General features: G+C 38.5%; 1 protein-coding gene and 1 pseudogene across 1 annotated transcript in view; one reads left to right on the top strand and one right to left on the bottom strand.

The window, feature by feature from the left end:
- Positions 1 to 2,218: 2,218 nt before the first annotated feature.
- The window catches only part of RAD54B (RAD54 homolog B), a 179,007-nt gene continuing 158,583 nt past the window's right edge, over positions 2,219 to 22,642 (bottom strand). The window contains exons 13-14 of the mRNA XM_039877138.1: positions 3,177 to 3,303; positions 2,219 to 3,025 (exon numbers count right to left, since the gene is read on the bottom strand). Coding sequence (XP_039733072.1) covers positions 2,918 to 3,025; positions 3,177 to 3,303 — 235 coding nt within the window. The 3' untranslated portion in view covers positions 2,219 to 2,917. The remainder of the gene's footprint in view (positions 3,026 to 3,176; positions 3,304 to 22,642) is intronic.
- LOC120614338 (uncharacterized) lies at positions 15,193 to 15,311 on the top strand (annotated as a pseudogene).

The following is a 22,642-nucleotide window of genomic DNA, read 5'->3' on the forward strand; positions in this document are numbered from 1 at the left end:
AGGACTGAAGCTTGGCCACCTGCCCTCGGTTTTTCTGCCTGTTAAAGCTCAAGTTAAATTAATTCAGCAGATTTCAGGACACATGAAGCAGAGGGAGGAAGAGCAGGAAATGTATTTACGTTGCTGTTACTAAGAATAATCATCAAGGAGAGTGGTATGGTTAAGTTCTTTGTAAACAAACAAGGAATGAGAGTCAAATCCCCGCACACAGAATAGGTCTCCATCAGCCATAAAAGCTCTGGGGGAGAGGTAGGTGGAAGGCGATGTGCAAAGTGTTTGAGCACAAAAAAAGTACCACTGAGCCCCTCGGGGAAGTCTAAAGAAGGAAAGAATTACTATATGAAAAATCATTGCTTTATAGAATGAGGGTAAAATCTCCAATTGCAAAATCAAAAGAGCTCTGATTAAGAGAAAATAATGATAGAAGAAAAAATGGCTAAGAATAACCTCTCAACATCCAGAGGCCTGTGGGATCCAGATGGACACTCCCTCCAGCTGCAGCCTCCCTCAGGCCAGCCTCTGTTTTTCATTAGACTCTTGCTGAGCAGATTTAATTTTCCATTGAAAAAATTTTGGCTCTAACCTTTCCTCCACTCCATTAGCCCAGACTGCTGCAGGCTTTAAAGCTCCTTCTAAAATCCTGCAGGGGAAGTGCAGAGTGCTGAATACATCTCAAAAGGCCAAGAGGAGCTTCCTGAAGTAAGCAGACATTCTCTGCCCGGGTTCTCTCATTTCTTCATTCGTTAAACAATGACTACTGAGCCTCTACCTTATGCCAGGTCTGTTTCAGGGCTGAGGATAAGCTTATGGAACATATGTTCTGATAGGAGAAATAATAAATAAACAAAACAAGTATCACCATATTCATTCATTCACTCATTCTCTATCTGAGCATGCCAATCTTCAGCCTCAGTTTTCTCAGCTGTTAAAAGGGGAATGATAAAACTGGAGATGTGCAAAGTAAGGATCAAGCACATGCCCATTCAGAAGTCTAACAATGCCAAGGCAGGTGAAAATGTAAGGTGTGGGTGAGGAGGTTCTCCTGCCCTATGATTAGAGTATAAGTTGGTATGGTTACTTTGGAGATGAACTATCAACATCTGAGATGGGCATATCCTTCCTGATCCAGTGATTCCACTTCTAAACATGTGTCTTCTATACTGCACAAGGAGATGGACACAGTATGTACATCAAAGCACTGTTTGTAATATCAACAATCAGCAACCACCTAAAGATCATCAATTAATAATGCATTGTGGTATATTTTTTTACAATGAAATATCATGTGGCAGTGAAAATGAGTAAAGTAGATCTACTTGTAGATTTATAAAGATAAATATGGAGCCAAATATTAACTTGAAAAAGCAAATCGTAAGACCCCACACTAATATTTTATAGTTAAATACACTTAATAAAAGTAAAAGAACATGGGTGAGAAAAATATGCACCAACTTCAGACCAGAGATTACCCATGGGAAAGAGAACTGTGACTCTTAGATGGACAGTTGACCTCTCAAAAACAACCAAGAAGCCAGCAGAAAGTTGCATAAGATCAAAGTGCTTAGCAAAAATATCTGTCAACCTGGAATTTTACATTCAGTCAAACTGCTGTTCAACAATGTGAGGTAAATAAATATTTATTGAGCAATATCTTAAGCCCCAGAAACAGAGTTATTTAAGACCAAGTTCTTGTCCTCAGGGAGCATAAAGTCTGCTGTTCTTTTCCCCAGAAACTGCCAAATCCATGAGAAGATCATCCAAGAGCTGCATTAAAAACTTCAGACTAATGTATTTTTGGTTTCTCAGCCAAAGCAATTTTTTTCCCTGGAGTTCCTTCCTTAGGCAACAGAAAAATCAATGAAACTATTTAACAAAAGGAGTCAAAACCAACTTAAGGCAGAGAACTTGATTTAGCCAATTATAGTGACACAAGAATTCTCCAGTGATAAACCTTTCATTCGTGGTTATAACTATTCCTGTTGCCTGCTTTGTTTGTCTGATCTCATATCTTCTCGATTTCCTTAAGCCTTATTCAAACAATTGCATTATTCCTCCAACATATAAAAGGCAGCAAGTCTTTTTGGCATTGGTAGGATGCATTTAACTTGCCCCTACAATGACTGTCATCCTGAATTTTTTTTTAAAAGAACCAAGCCCTTAATTGATGAAAAGTTATGTCTAAATTATTGTTATTTTTAAAAGATTCCTCCATAATCAATTTAAAATCTGGCAAAAATCTTTAATCAACAAACATATGCTGTGATCTCTAAATAAGCTAGATATCATTTTTTAACCCAAAATTGCACATTTATTGGAGGTAGTGAAGCTGACAAATGAAATGACAACAGTCAGTAGCAATCATGTGTGTCAGACACAGACATACAAAATCTAATTTAATCTTTACAATTTTATGAAGTAGATACCACTATTCTTCACATTTTGCAGATATGAAAACTGAGATTATGGGAAAGGTTACACAGCTCAGAAATAGCAGACTCAGTCTGTCTAACTCTCATGTACCACTCTAGCCCATGTGAGGAGATTCTCCACAGCTCCTAAGGACAGACACTGGACCTGCTCCCATCCTCTCTGGTAGCATGAAGTGAGTGAACAAAACTGGACAATGTTACATTAGTAGATAAAGAGATGTCAGGGAGAGGCTGGCTTCTTTCACGCTGGGACTTACATGAAAACAAGGCGTATATCATGTCCATCTCTATATCCCAGATCCTAGGAGTTAGCATGGCACACAGCAGGGACTCAACACATGTGTTGAATAATAACTGAATAAATAAACAATATGCACCACCACCTTATCCAGCCAGTTATTTAAAACTTCCCGATTATGGCATCACACAGTGACTCTTTAGCAGGCCACACCTCCATCTACAATCCTGAAGGCAATGGAGCTGAATGATCAACAACCATGTGCTGGGCCTTCAGCGTGTGTGAGGACATGGGTGAGATGGTGTGCAGGGTACACAGCCAAGAAGAGTACAGGCCACACACTTAAGGAGCTCAGCACCTAGAAAAAGAGGAAGACAGAGAGTATGAACTGATGCAGAAGATGGTGAGAGGCTATGATAAATGTGCACACAGGGAATGAGAGAGGGACACTAGACCACACAGTCTCCTCTGCTGTAGGAGAGCCATCTCTTCCCCTCCTACATGCCTACCTGGGTCCAGGCTGCACAATATCCTAATTGTAATCTTCTGTCCTTTGGGAAGAACAGCACTGGGAAGCACGTCTGCCTTGGTCTCCTCCCTGTACATATTCCTTCCAATGTAGATGGCAAGACCCTCCTGATTGATGAGATCAAAGAAGAAAATGAGCATGTGAAATCAGGCCTCTTTACTTCTTGCTGTTGGGGCTGGGATGCTTGTGGGATGGGTAGCTTCTTTTCTTCTTGATACCCTTTAACCAGCTCACAGCTGTGGTGGGGAGAGGCTCTCAGCATAAACAGTGTGGCAATCACTTTAGATGACCTCCCAGCAGCTCTTCCTCCCCTCTTCTCTCTAACAGAGCTGTTCTGGTAGTAGATGGAGGACTCCTTGTAATAGAGGATGAAGTAGTCTAAGTTGGGCAAGGTAAGTACAATCTTTGCCAGGGATTGGTCTAAATATGGTCTTGTTCTGACCAATAAAATGTAAAGGGATGTCTATTTGAAAGCAAATGAGAGAGAATTTCCTCATTAATAAAAAGAAAGCGCTCAAGATTTTCAGTCAAGAAGGTGGAGCAAGTAAATGCTATGCTCGCTTCCTCTCATGACAACAACAAAATTACAACTAAACTGTAGAACAACTCTCATTAAGAATAGCCTGAAGTCTAGCTCAACAAAAGTCCTATAACTAAAGACATAGGGAAAAAGCCACCTCCAAAATGACGACAGCAGAGACACCCAACAGATTGGTCCCACACTCACATAGGAGGGATATCTCAGCTGTGGAGGTCCCCTGGAGGAGCAAAGAGTGCCAGCCTCACACCTGGCTCCCTAGCCCAGGTTTCCAGTGCCAGGAAAACAGGTCCCCACTACTTCTGGCTGTGAAAACCAGCAGAGTTTGTAGCTGCATGAGATGAAGAGCTGCTACAGTTCCAGGCATTCCTCTTAAAGGGTTAGCACACAAACTTACTTGGTGATGGACTCATTCACTATGAGCTATAGCACCGGGGCGGTATCTCGAAAGCTCAGGGAAATATGGGAAGGAACTGAATTATCTGTCTTTAGTACAAGGGCTGGAGGGGCAGCTTTCTCTCAGACAGAAGTGTTGATGGAGGCCACAGTTTTTTTGTTGGGACTCCCCTTCCCAGTATGTAGATACATGAGGGCACCATATTTAAATCTCCATCAACCTAGCTAACACCATTCGTCCTAGCTTGGTGATTCTCTGAGACCCTGCCCTACCTAACTTGTAAGCCAGCACAAGCTACTTCCAGTGGCTTTTCCATACAAACAGCCTGTCTGGTCCATGCTGTGAAATTTCCTAAAATCTCTCAAAGGTTCACAAAATCCAAACAAGCAGTATCTGGCCTCAGCATGACCCATACCTCTTGCTGAGTAGCCCCAAGCCTGGCACTAGTGGCAGCCAGCCTCAGTTTACAGGTTGACCTCTTGAGACACCTACAAGCCCAGGGCAGTGGCAGCTACCTGAGGATTGGTTGGTGGCTCATGCCAAGTGGCCCCAAGCAAGGCATAAACTGCAGCTGAATTTGGCCTGCATCAGAGCCCCTCCCAGATGGCCCAGGACCAGCTCATCCAGTGGCTGGCTTCAGACCCAGCCAGAGCAACACCCAGGGCAGCATCCAAAAATGACACACACAAAGGGCAAGCTGAGAAGCCCCCAGAGCCCTGCTAAAGTGAATGTTATTCTGTAGGGTCAGCCCCTGCACAACAGCTCCTCCACTGTAGTCACCAGCCAGTCCTCACAACCAATCAGCCCTACCAATGTACAAACAGCAACCAAGGCTTGAATACAATAGGAGGGCACGACAACCCATACAAGGGACACATCTGGAGCAGCCAGCCAAGTGACCAGGGAGAATACGCTACTGGGTTTCACAGGAAACTTGCTACATGAGGCCACTTTATAAGCCCAAGAGACATAACAGCCCTACCTAATACATAGAAACAAATACAGGGAGGCAGCAAAAATGAGAAAACCAAAAAATCATGTCCCATATGAAAATACAGAACAAAGCTCCAGAAAAAGAACTAAACAAAATGGAGACAAGCAGTCTACCAGATGCAGAGTTCGAAGGATGCTCAAAGAAAGAATAGAGAAACTCAGTTAAAACTTTAACAAAGAGATAGAAAACATTAAATGGAGATAGAAAGCATAAAAAAGAACCAGTCAGGAATGAAGACTACAATAACTGAAATAAAGAATACATTAGAGAGAATCAATAAATTCGATGCAGAGGATCAAATCAGTGATTTAGAAGATAAGGTAGCATATAACACCCAATCAGAACAGCAACTAGAAAAAAAAAATCCAAAAAAGTGAGGGTAGTTTAAGGGGCCTCTAGGAGAACATCAAGAGTACCAACATTCACATCACATGGGGTACCAGAAAGACAAGAGAGAGAGCAAGGAATTGAAAACTTGTTTGAAGAAATAATGACAGAAAAACTTCCCTAACTTGATGAAGAAAATAGACATACAAGCCCAGGAAGTGCAGAGTCCCAAACAAGATGAACCCAAAAAGCACTCACCAAGACACATCATAATTAAAATGCCAAAGATTAAAGACAAAGAATCTTAAAAGCTGCAAGAGAAAAGCATTTAGTTACCTACAAGAAAGCTCCCATAAGACTGTCAGCCGATTTCTCAGAATAAATTTTGCAGGCTTCTCAGACAAGAAAAAGCTAAAGGAGTTCATCACCACCAAATCAGTATTACAAGAAATATTAGAGGAGCAAGAAGAAGAGGAAGAGGAAGAGAAAAAGGAAGAGGAAGAAGAGGAGGAAGAAGAGGAGGAAGAAGAGGAAGAAGAAGAAAGAGCAGGAGAAAAAGAAGAAGAAAGATATAAATAATACAATGGCAATAACTACATATCTAGCAACAATTACTTTAAATATAAAAGATAGGGTGGCTGAATGTATAAGAAAACAAACCCCTTACAGATGCTGCCTACAAGAGACTGACTTCAGATCAAAAGACACAGAGAATGAAAGCAAAAGGATGGAAAAAGATGCTTTATGCAATTATCAAAAACCTACCAAAAAGTAAAAGTCCAGAGCCAGATGGCTTCACCAGTGAATTATACCAAAGATTCAAAGAAGATTTAATACCTAGTCTCCTCAAACTCTTCTAAAAAAATGAAAGAGGAGGCAATACTTCTCAACTCATTTTATGAGGCCAATATCACCCTGATACCAAAACCTGGTAAAGATAACACAGAAAAAGTAAACTACAGACCAATATCTCTCATGAACCAGATACAAAAATCCTAAATAAGATACTAGCAAACCAAATACTGCAACATATTAAAAAGATTATACACCACAATCAAGTGGGCTTCACCGAGGGGCACAGGGATGGTTCAAAATATGGCAATCGATTAATGTGATACATCACATAAACAAATTAAAAAATAAGAATCATATGATTATATTGATAGATGCAGAAAAACCCTTTGACAAGCATCCATTTATGACCAAAATACTTAACAAAATCTATATAGAAGGAAAGTACCTTAACATAATAAAGGCTACATATGACAAACCTTCAGCTAACATTATGCTAATGGTGAAAAACTAGAATCCTTCCCTCTAAGATCAGGAACAAGGCAAGGCTGTCCACTATCACCACTGTTATTCAATATAACATTGGAGGTACTAACGAGTGGAATCAGGCAAGAGAAAGATATAGAAGGCATCCAAATAGGAAACTAAGAAGTTGAACTGTCACTATTTGTGGATGACATGATTCTCTACATAGAAAACCCTAAAGACTCTACAAGAACACTACTAGAAACAATAAGCAAATATAGTAAAGTCTCTGGATACAAAAGCAGCATTTAAAAATCCATAGCGTTCCTACACTCTAATAACAAAGTGTCAAAAAAAGAAGTGGAAAAAATAATTCTTTTTGCAATTGCAACAAAAAGAGTAAAATACCCAGGAATAATTTTAACGAAACATGTGAAGGACCGATATAATGAAAACTACAAGACTTTATTAAAAGAAATTGAAGCAGGTACAAAGAAATGGAAAGACGTTTCGTTTTCTTGGATTGGAAGAATCAAGATAGTTAAAATGACCATATTATCTAAAGCATTATACAGATTTAATGAAATCCCCATCAAAATCTCATCAGCATTTTTTAAAGAAATAAAACAAAAATTATCAAATTTGTATGGAAGCACAAAAGACCCCAAATTGCCAAAGCCATCCTGAGAAAAAAGAACGGAGCTGGAGGCATCACTCTGCCCGACTTCAAATTATACTACAAAGCGACAGTAATCAAAATAGCATGGTATTGGCAGAAAAACAGACACACGGACCAGTGGAACAGAATCAAGAGTCCAGAAGTAAAGCCATATTTATATGGGCAAATAATTTTTGACAAAAAGCCAAAAACAGACAGTGGAGAAAGGAAAGCCTCTTCAATAAATGGTGCTGGGAAAACTGGAAAGCCACCTTCGAAAGAATGAAACTAGACTGTTGTCTATCACCACACATCAAAATTAATTCAAAATGGATTAAGGACCTGAATGTAAGACCTGAAACAATAAAATATATAGGAGAAAACATAGGAACTAAACTCAAGAACCTTGGACTTAAAGAGGATTTTATTATTTTGACCTCAAAGGCAAGGGAAGTAAAAGCTATAATAAGTGGGACTACATCAAATTAAAAAGCTTCAGCTCAGCAAAAGAAATGGTCAGCGAGGTAAAAAGACAACCACATGAATGAGAAAATATATTTGCAAGCAATACCTTCCATAAGGGCCTAATATCCAAAATATACAAAGAACTCATACATCTCAATAATGACAAAAAAAAAAAAATGATACAATCGAAAAAAGGGCAGAGGACCTGGACAGATACTTCTCCCTAGAGGACATACAAATAGCCAACAAATATATGAAAAGATGCTCAACATTGCTAGCTATGAGAATAATGCAAATCAAAACCACAATGAGATACCATCTCACACCTGTTAGAATATCTATAATCAACAGGACAAGTAATAACAAATGCTGGAGAGGATGCAGAGAAAAAGGAATCCTCATACACTGCTGGTGAAATTGCAAATTGGTACAGCCACTATGGAAAACATTATGGAGGTTCCTCAACAAACTAAGAATTGATCCAGCAATCCCTCTACTGGATATTTACCCCAAAGACTTGAAAATTCATATCCAAAAAGATATTTGCATACCGATGTTCACAGCAGCATTATTTACAGTGGCCTGGACATGAAAGCAACTGAAGTGTCCAACAAATTGGCTAGAGAAGCTGTGGCACATATATACTATGGAATATTACTTAGCCATAAGAGATGAAATACAGCCATTTGTGACAACATGGATGGACCTTGAGATAATCATGCTAAGTGAAATAAGCCAAACAGAAAAAGTTGAAAATCACATGATATCACTTACATGTGTGATATAAACCTAAAAGCAACAAAGGAATGGGACAAGCAAACAGAGATCATGGACATGGACTATAGACTAGTGGTTACCAGAGAGAAGGGGTGGGGGAGGACGGCGAAGGTAGACAGTTAAATGGGGTCAAATATAGGGGAGGAGGGAGAGGGTGAGTTGGGGAAAGGAGATCAAATATATGGTAACCGAAGGAAACTGGACTTTGGGTGGTAAACACACAATAGCAAATACAGATGTCAAATTATAATGTACACCTGAAAATTATATAATTGTATTAACCAATGTTGCCCCAATAAACTTAATTTTAAAAAAATGCATGAAAAGAGTACCAACCAACACTTATCAAGATCTTTCCACATTCAGGTTCTTTGAATGTGGATTATATCTTTTAATCCTCAGAACTACCCTATGACTAGGTCCTATCATAATGACCATTTTACAGATGAAGAAACTGAAACATAGAAATTTCAACTTGTTCAAGGTCTTACAGCTAGAAAGTAATAAAGATTTTAACTCCAACTTCTGATTTTAAAGATCAGGGACTTAATCTGGTAGGCTTCTGGGAGCCATCAGTTTAACAATTCAGCTCAACAAAAGACCTATTATTACATGCCAGACTCCAGGAATATAGGGTACACAAGAGATAGTCCCTGTACGAGATGGTTGGAAAGAAAAACTGAGGAGTTAATAATATTAATAGCTGTGTTTTACTGAGTCGGGTAATTTGCTAAGTGATTTACATATATCATCTTATTTAATTTTCTTGACAACTTTATCTCATAGTTATTAATACCATCTCCACGTACATGTTAGGAAACTGAGGCATAGAGATATTAAGTAACTTGCCTAAGATCACACAGCCCAGTGATGGAGCTGTGATTTGTAGCCAAGAAACTTAACTTCAGAGCCAGAGCCTTCATATCCAAAACCATGCAAGTGATATGACAGACATTGTCACAGAGTGTTTGTGCAGAACAGTGGGGCAGCAAGAGGGAGTAATGAACTATGCTCGAATGGGTTGGAGAACACCTCACAGAGGAAACTTTGGTCTGAGTTTTGAAGTATGGAGAGAAATTGGCAAGGGGGCATATGTATATGTTCACATACACGTTCTGTGCACATATATACGTCACCATAGGGACAGGGACTAGGAAGCAGGAACCATTCTGCTACCAGTCCAAAGTCTGTGTGCCTGACGCTTTGAAAGGCTAAAGCTCAAAATGTCAGAGTTTGGAGTAAGAAAAGTTTTATTGATTGAGAAGGCACCAACCGAGAAAACGGGAGACCTAATCTCAGATCCATTTTAAGAAAGTACAAAGTTTAGGCTTCTTTTATGTCAAGGCAAGGGGATATTGGTGGGACAAGATGACTGCAGACATCTGGGCACCAGCAGGGGTCTAGGAATATTGTGTTTAGTCCGTTGATCCTTGTTGATGTGAGTCCAGTCACCGTCATGAGGTTCCTGCCAATCTATAATATATGATACATACTTCCCTTATCTTCTCAGAAGAGGCACTTTCTGGTAAGGGGCTGTTTTTATAAAACTCAAGCCACAAGCAGAATTCCTCTAATGATTAGCAAGTCTATGAAAAACTAAGCAAAAGCTATTAGCCTGAAAGCCATGAGAACAGAGTAGGCTTGAACAAGATGGAGTTAGAGAGGCCAAGAATTTCACTCTGTTACAATTCCAGTTTTCAAAAATAGCCAATGCAAAGGCTCAGAAGTATGAGCATTTGGCGAACTACATGTCATCTGAGAAGGCTGGAGAACATGGAAATTGTGGAGGGAATGAGTGAGAGAGCCAGAAAGGTGGCCAGCGGGTCCTCTGTGAATTCTGACCTATGGAGGGACAAGCACAATGCTGTTTACCTCATGAACTCAAAGTTTCAGCAGGAGCTCAGGTGATGGGAGGGAGGAGAAACCTTTTGAGGTACAAGAGCAAATGAAACCAGCTGTGCCAGCCTCAGGGCCAATTGGGTGCAGGAGCCATGACAGGCTTTTGCACATCCGACTCTTCCTACATAAGGGGCAAGAGGGACCTACAATTTTTATGAGGGAACAGCTCCAAAAAACAGAACTAAGAGGCTCACAAGACCCATTGACTGTGCTCCCAGAGTAATAGGGACGACCTGGCATCCACCAGGACCAGCCAGACCACCAACTGCACCTCCAGCTGGAGCAGGGAGAGGCTTCCTGCCCAAACACCCACCTTCTATTCAACACTTCCACATTCTCCTCTCGAATCCCTTCTTCGCTCTTCTCTACTTCTTCATCCTTGCTCTATATTATTTTTCTGAGCATTCAATACAGTGGTTGGTGCTCAGCCAAGGAATTCTCATCTATACCCAATGTTTAACATCATGGTTGGATGGGGAACAAATGTTCCTGCCAATTAAAATTTATATAAAAACTATAAACGTTCCTCTAACACGTGAAATAAGTAGAAGTCTCTGAGAAATTGTGAAGTCATCTCCCCTGGAGTGATGCATGACCCAGTGGCAACTGAGCTTGCCATTTTTCTTTCAAAATGAAAGCACAATCTGGGGTAGAGAAAAGCAAATTCCCTACAAATGACACATGGACCCAATATTTTTATCTATGTTTCTCACAAGGGAATTCACATCTTGCATAGTGAAGATACTATCATAATTAATATCCTAAAGAATTATATTAGGCATTTATCCATCTGCATGTTTAGATTATGTAATTTACTATGTGGTTGGGTTTCAGGTTTTATATTCTGTGCAGTTTTTTTGTTTGTTTGTTTCTTTTTTTCTTTCTTTAAATTTCCATTGAGAAAAGCAATTTATTCAGTCTTTCACTCAATAAATTTTGATGGAGGGCTCATTAGATACTGGGCCAGGTGCTAGGCTCCAAGATACACAAATGAAAGCAGCACTGTCTTAGCCCTCAATAAACTCACAATCACTAACCACACATTTTGTACTGAAGTATTCATTCACCAAGAAGGCCAAGCCCTGTCAGCACAGATGGGCAGGATCATAGTGAGACTCTAAATGGGGAAAGGAGGACCTCTGAGCCTGAGAAATCGAATATGGGCTCCTCATTTCTACTGCACCAATACAGCCTCTGCCTTCCAAGAGCATAGCCATATATAAAGCAAAAGGTCATGAGAAGAGAAAATAGCAGAAATATCCTCAAATAGAAACTGGAATTTGGTGTTCGAAGATCTAACTCCATTAGTTCCATCATGTCAGATTCTTCAGGTACATTTGTTAGTCCATTAGTTCCATCATGTCAGATTCTTCATAGAGTCTCACTATGATCCATTAGTTCCAACATATCAGATTCTTCAGGTACATTAGTTAGAAAATAAAAATACTCAGTGGAGAGCTTAATGTGAGAGAGGCAAGAAACCATCTTGACAGCTGCCTTGCCGGGCTTCATGGAGAGCACAAATTTTATACAGGTTACCACATCAGAAATATGTTCTCATCAAGACTCTTCATCGAAAAAACTGAACACTACTTCAAGCCATCTCAATAAAATAAAAATGGTCATGGATATTAAAAAAAAAACGCAAGTATGTTGAGGCCCTATGGACTGCCAGGTCCACAGCTCTTTTCTGGGAAAAGTAGAAGCAGACAGTTCTTTATTTTCGGTTTCTGTTCTATAGTTTGTAACCCTGTTACCTTAGCCACAAATGATAGGATCAGAGCAAGGAAATTGAAAGCAATGAAAAGCCAAGACTCTTGCACTATCCCTCTCCCTTTCTCTACATGGCTTCTCCATGTCTGCCTCTTGATGCACATCTGTTTCTTTCTTTTCTCTCCACATACCAGCTTTGCCTTCTCACTCCACAGCTTCATGTCCCTTTGCTCCAGCCACAGGCAGAAGAGACTATCTCTCAGTCCCAATTCCAAAGTCTCAAGAAAAAGCATCTGATTGGCTCAGCTTGGATAAAACTGAGGCCTGGAAGATGGGGTTATATAGTTCATTCATGGCTGCTACCAAGGAACCATAAGCGTGTAAAAGAAAGGCATTCTCAGATGAAAGGGGTTGCTGTGAACTAAGCAACACCATAAAAAGTGTTTACTAATCCTTGATTATCTTGTCATCTCTCTGCAGAAGGCTTTCCTTGCTCTCTGCACTAGGGCATTTCTTTGTGGTGTCTCAGGAACCAATAGCCTCTACTACATTCATTAAGTTTCTCCCCTCTTTTATTCTGTACATCATGGCCTCTGCTTACTTATAGCCTCTACTGTTTCTACTTACTGTTTGTGTCCATGTATCCCGGTCTCTGTGCCACTTTACTGCCTGTCTCTCTTAGTGACTCTCCCCGAAAGTAGATTAGATTAGATCCCATCAACTGTGGCTAGGGTAACAGGATTACAAGCTACAGAACAGAAACCAAGATTTAAAAACTGCCTGCTTCTACTTTTTCCAGAAAAGAGCTATGGCCCTGGCAGTTTTTCTCCAAAGGTACCATGAGCTTCTAGCATTCAGACCATAAAAAAACCTATTCTGTCCGAAGATACTCTCTGGACATAAAATGAGCTGCTCAGGAATCTCTATGAGCATTTTTAATTTTCAAACAAAAACTAGTTTAACATTTCTTATATATTTACTAAAATTACTACTGTACTATTCAGTGTACTACTGTATTCTCAGTTGGTATTTTAATAAGCCTTATACTCCTCAATTACCTATTTCTGAGAATCTTAAGGTAAAATAGGGCAATCAATTGATAGATTAAAGGAAAAAACTCCTCACATACAACAAAATCATTAAGACTGCTACATAACTTCTTGGTGACTAAGGCCTTACAATCTTGGTGGTAAGATTGTGATTCTTCTTGTAAAATCCTCTGTAAATTGCTAATTTAAACAAGTAGAGACAAGCAGTATATTTTCCCTCTTGCCCGGCATAGAGAAATATGAGCTAATTAATATTAAATGTTGCAATGTCTTCATTCTTGCCATAAATTAGGGGGAAATGTAACACACAAACATGAAGTAAGAGGAAAGAATATGTCACAGAACAAAAAAATATAGTTTACTGAATATCAATGGGAGTTTAAGAAATAGACAGACACGTCATGTTGCACAAGATGTGTAGGATCTTACAAAAGATCTTAAATATTTTGATCTCCTAGATACAAGCCCCGCTTCCAATTTATTTATGGCCTCAAGCACCTAGTCACTGGTGAGCATTTCCTTATGCCAAAGAAACAGATTCCCTGCCAACAGGAAGTTCTCGTACCCATGACTAGAGACAAGTTAACCGATGCACCAGTGCAGATTGGGCTTGTCACTGGAGAAAACTGCATTAAGATATGGTGAGTTTGATCTGATTGATAGCCACAGAAAGGCAATCTCTTCTACATGCCATTCAAGGAAGACTTCCTCTGGGGGCTCATTTGCATCAGTGAAATGTAAAACTCTATTTTAAATGGTAGTGGAGCACAAAAGCACAATCCAAGTTTATACATTCTTTCCACAAAGAGGAACATTGGTCATAATTACTCTCATGCTCAGGTCCAGATGAGGACTCTAAACAGCCAGGCTCAGAAGTCAGAAGTAGCTTGTGCTTCTTGCAATGAACATAAATCTAGTTTAGATAGTCCCTCTCCTTAGCATTTTCCTCCCTTTCATCTTGTAGTAAAAAACAGCTTTGCCAAGTAGGAATCCAACATAAACCCAATGGTAATTTCTCTAGAAACACTAGATCTAAATTGAATAAATCTTTATTAGCAAATCCAAAAGTAGCACAGGATATCGAGAAAATCTGGACTAAAAATGCAAAATAGAATATATAAATATAATAAACTCAATGAATTTAATTACCACAAACCTAAATGTAAAATTCTTAGGTAAATCTTTTAGAATGAAAAAGCCATGGGAATACACTCATTAGACAGCGAGGTCTCCAATAGCAATTATACACTATGGTGTAAACACTATAACTTATTAGCTTATGATACTACAGGTCATCAGTTTGGGCTAGATTTAGATGGGTGGTTCTTTCCTGGTCTCATCTGGGCTTACTTATATGGCAATTATCAACTGGCAATTCAGCAGAGATTGCATGATCCAAAATGGCCTCGCTCACATGACTGGAAGTTAATGTTGGCTCTCAGCTGGGCTTCTCTTTCTCTCCACATGGTCTCTCATTACCAAGGAGACTGATCTTGGCTTCTTCCCATAGCAGCAGAAAAAATCCAGGAAAGCAAGACAGGAGGCTGCAAGACCTGGAACTCCCACAGCTAAGAACTCCCACAAATGTCTCCCTTGACACATTCTATTGGACAAAGTGAGTCACAAGTTTGGTTCACATGCAGGATGGTAGAAAACAGATTTCACTATTGGTGGGAGGAAAGGCAACGTCACATTGTTAAGGGAATAGGACACAGACATGAGAGAAATTTGTAGCCATTTGTTTCAGTCTACACAAATAGGGATACATCTTAATGAGCTCTCCGGTCCCTAGTACCTAGTATAAGGTTTGGCATACATAGAAGATATTTCAAGTCTATTGTTAAATGAATGCACAAGTCTTTGAAAATATAGTCAATCATTTGCTAACTAGGTGAAAAAGGAATTTCAAATTTAAAACTACCATCTACAGCCTTGCTACCCTGAACAAGCCCGATTCCATCTGATCTCGGAAGTTAAGCAGGGTCGAGCCTGGTTAGTACTTGGATGGGAGAATACCTAGGAAGACCAGGTGCTATAGGTGTAAACAATAAATAAATAAATAAAAATAAGGGATTGTAAACTGACAAGGTCCTTGCAATCTGTGAGGTCAACTAAGGGTTGCCTCACCTAAAAAAAAAAAAAATTGAAATTGCTAGTGCTTTTTAAGACTATAGTACTAACATCTTGATTAATTTTACTCTTACAATATTATATTTCCTTTTTCTAATTCTGTTGGCATAAAAACTTGTTTTATCCAAATAACTAAGCTTGAATGAAACTCATTTTGATGTCTCCTTGAAAAATTGTGCTAGTTCTCTATACTAGCTGCAAGAATCATCAAAATAACATAGATCATTCTACATATAATTTAAAAATAGCTAATAAATATAACTCTGATGCTCTGACCCATACCTTGTGGAAGGAAACACAACCATAATCCATTACCCCAAAAAAATGCAGGTTTACTTGTAGCTCGTCACAAATAAAGTGAGGCCCATTTTACACAGAGTCTGTCTAAGGGAACCCAGAATCACTCTGCTTTTAAATTCTCCCTTCTTCCTTTTCTATCCACAGGCCCTTTCCTTCTCATGAAAAGTAACACATGTTTGCAGCTGAGTAGTTTTATTAGCTGTATCACACCTCTAGAATTTTGAGAATCCAAAAGCCTTATTTTATTTCATTCTGTCCCTTTCTGTTCAAACTGGCAGTGTCTCTGCTGGTATAAAATTATCAAAAACTTTGTGAGTCTCCTGTGTATGTCACAGGGATTCACTCCATTAGGCAAGAGGCTTATCTACAGATCTTTGATAGATAATACCATTTCTGGTTTTGCTTTTGCTGAAATGATAAGAAACAATGACTTTAAGCTTTCTCTATGCTTTCTGATTTGATTAAGAGTATCTGTAAGCCACGCTCTTCTAAAAGCCTTTTGCATGACTGAATTCTCTGATCTTTTGATCTTTCTGAGGTATTAGCTTCAGCTTTTTCTTTAGAGAATGCTTTCCTAACAATAAATCTCTCAATTTTTGAATCTTTTGCAATTTGGATAGGCTGAAAATTTCCCAAAACACCAAGTTTTGGGTCTTTTTTTACTTAACCATTAACTCTCTCCTCTTGCATTTTATTATAAGCAGCAAAAAAAAAAATGAGGACACACCTTCAATATATTGCATCAAAATTTCCTTCATAATTTACAAGCTCAGCTTTCCACATAAATGCAAGTCAAAATTCTGCAAACCTTCCTGCCACTATACAGCGGGGATCCACTTTCCTACAGTTTTCAATAACATGTTCCTCATTTCCTTCAGAGCCTTCACCAAAAGTGTCCTTGAAGTCCAGACTTCTATTTAATAGTTTGTTTATAATCTTTTAGGTATTCTCTAAGATGATTCTTCAGAGCAGTCACTAGCAGAAACTTTAATGTCCATATTTCTACCAGTGTGTTAAAGGCAATCTAGTCTCCTCAAAATTCTTTCAGCTTTTACCCAGTGCTCAATTCCAAAGCTATTTCAACATTTTTAAGTATTGGTTACAGCAGCATCCCACTTTTAAGTGCCAAATCTTTATTAGTTTCTATTGCTGCTATAATATAATAGCACAAATTAAGTGACTTAAGACAACACAAGAATATTATTATACAGTTTTATAGGTCAGAAGTGGGGCTTGGGCTAAAACTGAGGTGTTGGCAGGGCTAGGTTTCTCTCTGGATGTGCATAGGAAAAATTTGCTTTCTTGTCTTTTCCAGCTTCTGGAAGCCACACATTCTTTGGTTTGTGTTTCCCTTCCTCTCTCTTCAAAGTTGGCAATGGCAGGTTGAGGTTTTCTCATGTCAGTGTCTCTGACTCTCCTTCATCATCACATCCTTCTCTGACCATAACCAGGAAAGAGTCTCTGCTCTTAAGAGTTCACTCAAATAATACAGGATGATCTCCCCATTTCATGGTCTGTAAACTTAATCACATCTGCAAAGTTTTTTTGCCATGTAAGGTAACATTCACAGGTTCTGGAGATTAAGACAGAGATATCTTTGGGGGCCATTACTCTATCACAAAAAGAAACTTCTATCTTGTCTAAGCCACTATTATTTTGACCTTTGCAATAGCAACCGAACTGGTATCCTAACTGATACAATCTTCCTGTTCAATTTTAAGGTTTTGAGTGGTTATTTCTTATCTTTTTAAAATGCTGTCAATAAAGCAAGACTCAGTAACAGGCCACTGAAAAGAAGAGATAATAAACAATGCCCTATGTAATCTAAGTGTACCTCTATTTATGTAAGACTTACTTGAGATCATTTTTATATTTATAATTGCTACAAACAGAATCATGTTTTAAATACACTAGAACTTACTATGGAGAATTATTTATAAAGTGAAACAACACTTTATAAAATGAATAAGCATTACCTAATATATCTTTTGAATCCATATTTTACATATTTTGTTTGTAAAACAAATGTATAGAATATAATCACATTACATAGCTATTCTTTTTTAGATGCCTATAAGGTACTATGCTAGGTATTTTACAAAACTCAAATGATCTTTAATAGAGTGAATAATGTGTGTTTTATTATTGAGAATATTCAAACCTACTAGAAAAGACAAGAGAAACAAGAAAGATAAGTGAAACCCATAAAATGTAAGTAAGCTACATAAGAAATAGGTTAAACTCATAGGAGGTGTTTAACATAGATAATGAGTCAACAAGTAGCTTGTGAGAGTTGGGCAGGATACTTAAGATATGTTAAATATAAAAAGTAAATCAATAACCTGTTAGATCTGTTAAAAATAGATAAGAATAAATGGAATATATGGTAGAACAAGCAAAAGTGTTACTTATAGATTTTAAAAAGGATGGAAAGACCTAGTCAAAAGGTATGATTATGCTACCTTTGAAATGACCTCTATCATACTCTTAAATTGGCTCACCATTGGTGGCACTCATAGTGCTCCCATCCTGGTCCCATATATGCATAGATAAAATCCATAGCTCTTGGTTAGCTAATTGGTGAACTATAAGAGTGGCCAAGAGTAGTTGCCCCTATGTCTTGCTGATAGAATGAGGAAAAAATGTTGGTCCCAAGTACCTTCCATCTGTTGCTACTCAGACTTCAGTGTGGTCCTTGTAACCACACCATCAGCAGGGAAAGTTAATGTGGCAGAGAGAGACAGACACACAAACATTGCATAGACCAGGATCCAGGCAGTGTGGTCTTTGCAACCTATCCTAAGTGTGTAACCAGCCCTATCTCTTTCCCTTTGTTTCTTGCATGTGTTTTAAATAGATATAAAAATCCATGTAATCTGAGCATCTTAACTTGTTCAATGAGCCTTTCATGGTCCTGAGATAACTTGCTTGATGTTGTTCTTAAAGACAACCATTGCACAACAGAATGAAATCAGATAGAAGATAAAAGGGTATCAGGAAAGGAAGACTATAAGAGAAAACCCTAAAACAGACTTCTGAACTTCATCCAAGGGCTTATGGATGTCAGAACACACTTTTTGCCCTTAGATTAACAACCGTCTGAGTTCCTTCTCTCAATGGATGCTCTCCAACTATTCGGCTACAAACAAAAAATCAGTAGTTCAGCTTGACTCTTCCATCTATCTCCTTTCTCACATCCAATCCATCACAAAGTCCTGCTGATGTTACTTCATAGTAGTTTGTGATTTCATGCACTTCTCTCCATTTCCTTCATATGATCCTAGTCCAAACTACTATCCTCTCTTGTCTGAATTTCAGCAACTGCCTCCTAATGGGTGTCTCTCTGAATTCACAGACCACAAAGTTATTGTTTTGAAACATAAATCTCAACTTGACCTTTCCCTGCTCATGGCCCATCACTGGCTCTCCCTTGCTTGTAGGAAAAAGACCACAATCTTTTTAAGGTTCTATAAGTCTCTGTGAGAGCAGTCCCTGTCTCCTTCACTCTGGCCTTCCTCCACTAGGCTACTCAAGTACTCTCACCTACTTTCAGTTGCCAGAACATGCCAAGTTTTTTTCTTCCCTCAATCCCTGGGCTTGAAGCATTACTTTCTTACCTCTTTCAAGTTAGTTCTTACTCATCTTTCAGATCTTGGCTCAAACATCACTTGCTCAGGGAATCTCTCAACCCCCAAGGCTATGCTAGGCTACTTAGTGTTTACTCTTTGGCCTTTCTGGACTTTTCCACACTAGGAATTACCACAAGTTCAACAAATATTTATTAAGGATTTATTGAGCATTCTAGACACTGTAGATGTAGCAGTAACAAAACAAAATCTCTGCTCTCATATTGTTTACATTCTTCCATATTAACTTAAGTGATTATTTGGATAATGTCTATCCTTCCCTCTAGTCTATAAGCTTCATGTGGGCAAGCACCATACTGATTCACTTACCGTTATCTCTCCAATGCCTTGCACTGTGACAGACACAGAGAAAGTGCTTAGTGAATATTTGTTAAACAAAAAATGTACCTTTAGGACCAACACTCCCTATAGCGCAGATCATTCCTTACCACTAAAATCTGGTTTTGCCTCACATTCACACTTTCATTAGAGCCCATGGGCTTAAGATAATTTTAAGAGTTGCTTCAACAGTGCTGACCCTTCTGAAAATTAGCTTTGATTGATATAATAGTTTACAAAGTGCTTTTTAAATATCATCTTTATGACAGCCATGTGAAGAAAGCTAAGGCAATATTCCTAGCCCCATTTTTCAGATGTTAAAATCAAGGCTCCAGAGACCTCCTGAAGGTCACAAAATAGTGAACAGGCCAGAGCTAAAATTTTAGGTTTTTTGTTCTATTAAAAAATGAACAAACAAACAAACAAAAACACTATTCTAAGCTCCCTCCATCTCCTAAAACACTATTCTAAGCTCCCTCCATCTCCTAAAACACTATTCTAAGCTCCCTCCATCTCCTAAAGCTAAAATCTTATTCAGCTGGTAGGCTATCAGAATAGAAGGAACTTAATCCTTTGAGAATTTAACAGATCCTTATTTGTTTCTTTTGGGAGATGAGAGAAGAAAGTTTTCCTCAAAATTTAGCTTCTAGGCAAGCACAAAAGTCGAGGGAGAAGATGAATGTGGAGAGCTCTGTCAGCAATAGTTGGCAAAGAATAGCTGAGATACTATGGCACCTTGTGCTTGGATCTATGGAGTGCTAGCTGATAAAACTTGAACATAGCATTAAATAAGTAGTAAGTCTTCCTTACATTTTGATCAAGAAAAATGCTGGAGGACTTTCCACTTAACTTTCAACAAATGTGGATTATTTTCCAAGAACAAAGAAGTCCTGAAAATCAATTGTCCATGGAAATATATATTCAAAGAAATCAAAAGGTTAATCTATATACTAAGACTTGTGATACAAGATGGCAAGCTAAACAGAACTTTAGCTCCTCTCCTTCCTAAAATCGCATTGACATGAGAGAAAAGAAGAAAAGAGAAAACCTTACATAAAGGAAGCCTTCAACAGGTTAGAAACTTGATAGATTTCTGGAAATAAAGAGAGCAGATGAGACTGTGCTAGCAGATAAAACAGAGAAGAAGCAGTAAGAACCCAGAATGTACAGTGAAGAAAGCTGTAGCTAAGGTTGGAGTCATTTTGGAGCACTCTGAGTTCAAGGTCAGCAGGAACAGAGTAGGAGGGGGAAGTAGAACAGAAATCAGTGTGATGAACTTAAGGCCTATTGCCGTAATAGTTGGTGAGTCAGGAGAATCCCCCTTTCTTTTAGGACCCCAATCTTGCTTTGGGAAAGCACTCATCTTGCATTGATCTCATCAGTCAAAAAACTGTGGGTTGAGGTGCTTTTCTTTCTTGGCCATGGGGTGGACACCTGACCCAAATGAGGCAAGTCAGATCATTCCTCTAATGGACTGACACAAAGACTAAATGAGGCTCAAGTTTTTTCTACCTTGAATAAACCTTTGGTTCCTAAACCTTAGTTGTTGCCTAAAGGTGAATTCCCAGTAATGTTCAGATTCTTGTGGGTCCCGGCTTCTGTCCTGCCCTGATCCTGGTTCTTCCACTTTATCCTAGACTTTATATGCTACCCCATATCTTTCCTGTAAGTTTCTCTTGCATTCAAATAACCATGACTAATATATAAACCCAGAGTCTAGTCCGTCTCAGTTAGTATTTGCTTCCTTGCCCATCTACCCTATAGCAAAGGCCGCCAGTCCACACACACTAGTTTCAGGCTCACAGTGAGACCTTCCAACAGAGCTGCAGAGCTACACAATAGTAGGAGACTAGTGGCACAAAATAGAAGAACCTATATGATCAAACATCTGACCTCAAAGGAAACAGTTAAGTAATAAGAAGACAACCTAAAAATAATTTTAATCTGTATACCCAGAGAGATATAAGACAACAAAGCCTAGAAAACCTGAAGCAGGTCTTCTATTCAAAAGAAGGAACAATAAAAGCTAACTAAATTTTTTAAGTTATTAGAAAGACTACAAGAAAAAGTCACAGATATCTCCTGTAATATAAACAAAAAGTCAAAGAACTGAAAAATATAAGCAAGATGTTAAGAATCGCATATCCAGGAAGTATCCCTTATATAAGTTTAAGAAAGAGAAAATAGTGAAGATAGATATATGGCTTCAGATTACAAGGGTTCAGCAAGCCCAGAGCAGAGAAATAAAAAAGACCCACACAAGATTACATCATTGTGAAATTTCTAAACACCAAGGAGGAATAAAGAAGACCCACACAAAGTTACATCATTGTGAAATTTCTAAACACTCAAAAAGGCTTACTAAAAAAAATAAGAATTAGATTGGTGTCACATGTCAGCAACAACAGATGTTGGGAAACAGTTCTCAAAGTTCTAAGGGAAAAATTATTTTGAATCCAATATTCTGTACATAATCAAATTCTCCATAAAATGTGAGGTAAAAATAATGACATTGTCTTTCATACAAGAACTTTAAAAACTGACCTCCTAAACAATCTTTTTGGAAAATAATTTTTTTAAAAAAAGGAACTAACAAATCAAAAGGAAAATAAAAGGAATCCAGGAAAAAAGGAAAAGATGGGGCATAGTAAACAGAAGACCTAACACAGTAGCTCAACTGAAAAAAAAAAAATAGGAGAATAGTCGTGCAACAGTTTAGGAAGTAATCAGTCCAAATTAAAATAATAAATCCAAGAGCTCTGAGAATAAGTCCTCAAGAAGAATTGAAGTCACATTAATAGTCTGATTAAGCAGCTTGATGGTCTTGGTGATAATGTGAAGTTATAAGCTTCTTTTGTCCACAGGAAATAAAGACAAAACAGAAACTGGGAAGGGGGATAGAGAGAGGGTAGGGTGAGGGTATGGGTACACAGAGAGTATGAAAGTAAAAAAATCACAACCCAAATATGAAGCCAAC

This window comes from Pteropus medius, unplaced genomic scaffold, assembly GCF_902729225.1.
Source record: "Pteropus medius unplaced genomic scaffold, Ma_sr-lr_union100, whole genome shotgun sequence".
Taxonomy (NCBI): Eukaryota; Metazoa; Chordata; class Mammalia; order Chiroptera; family Pteropodidae; genus Pteropus; species Pteropus medius.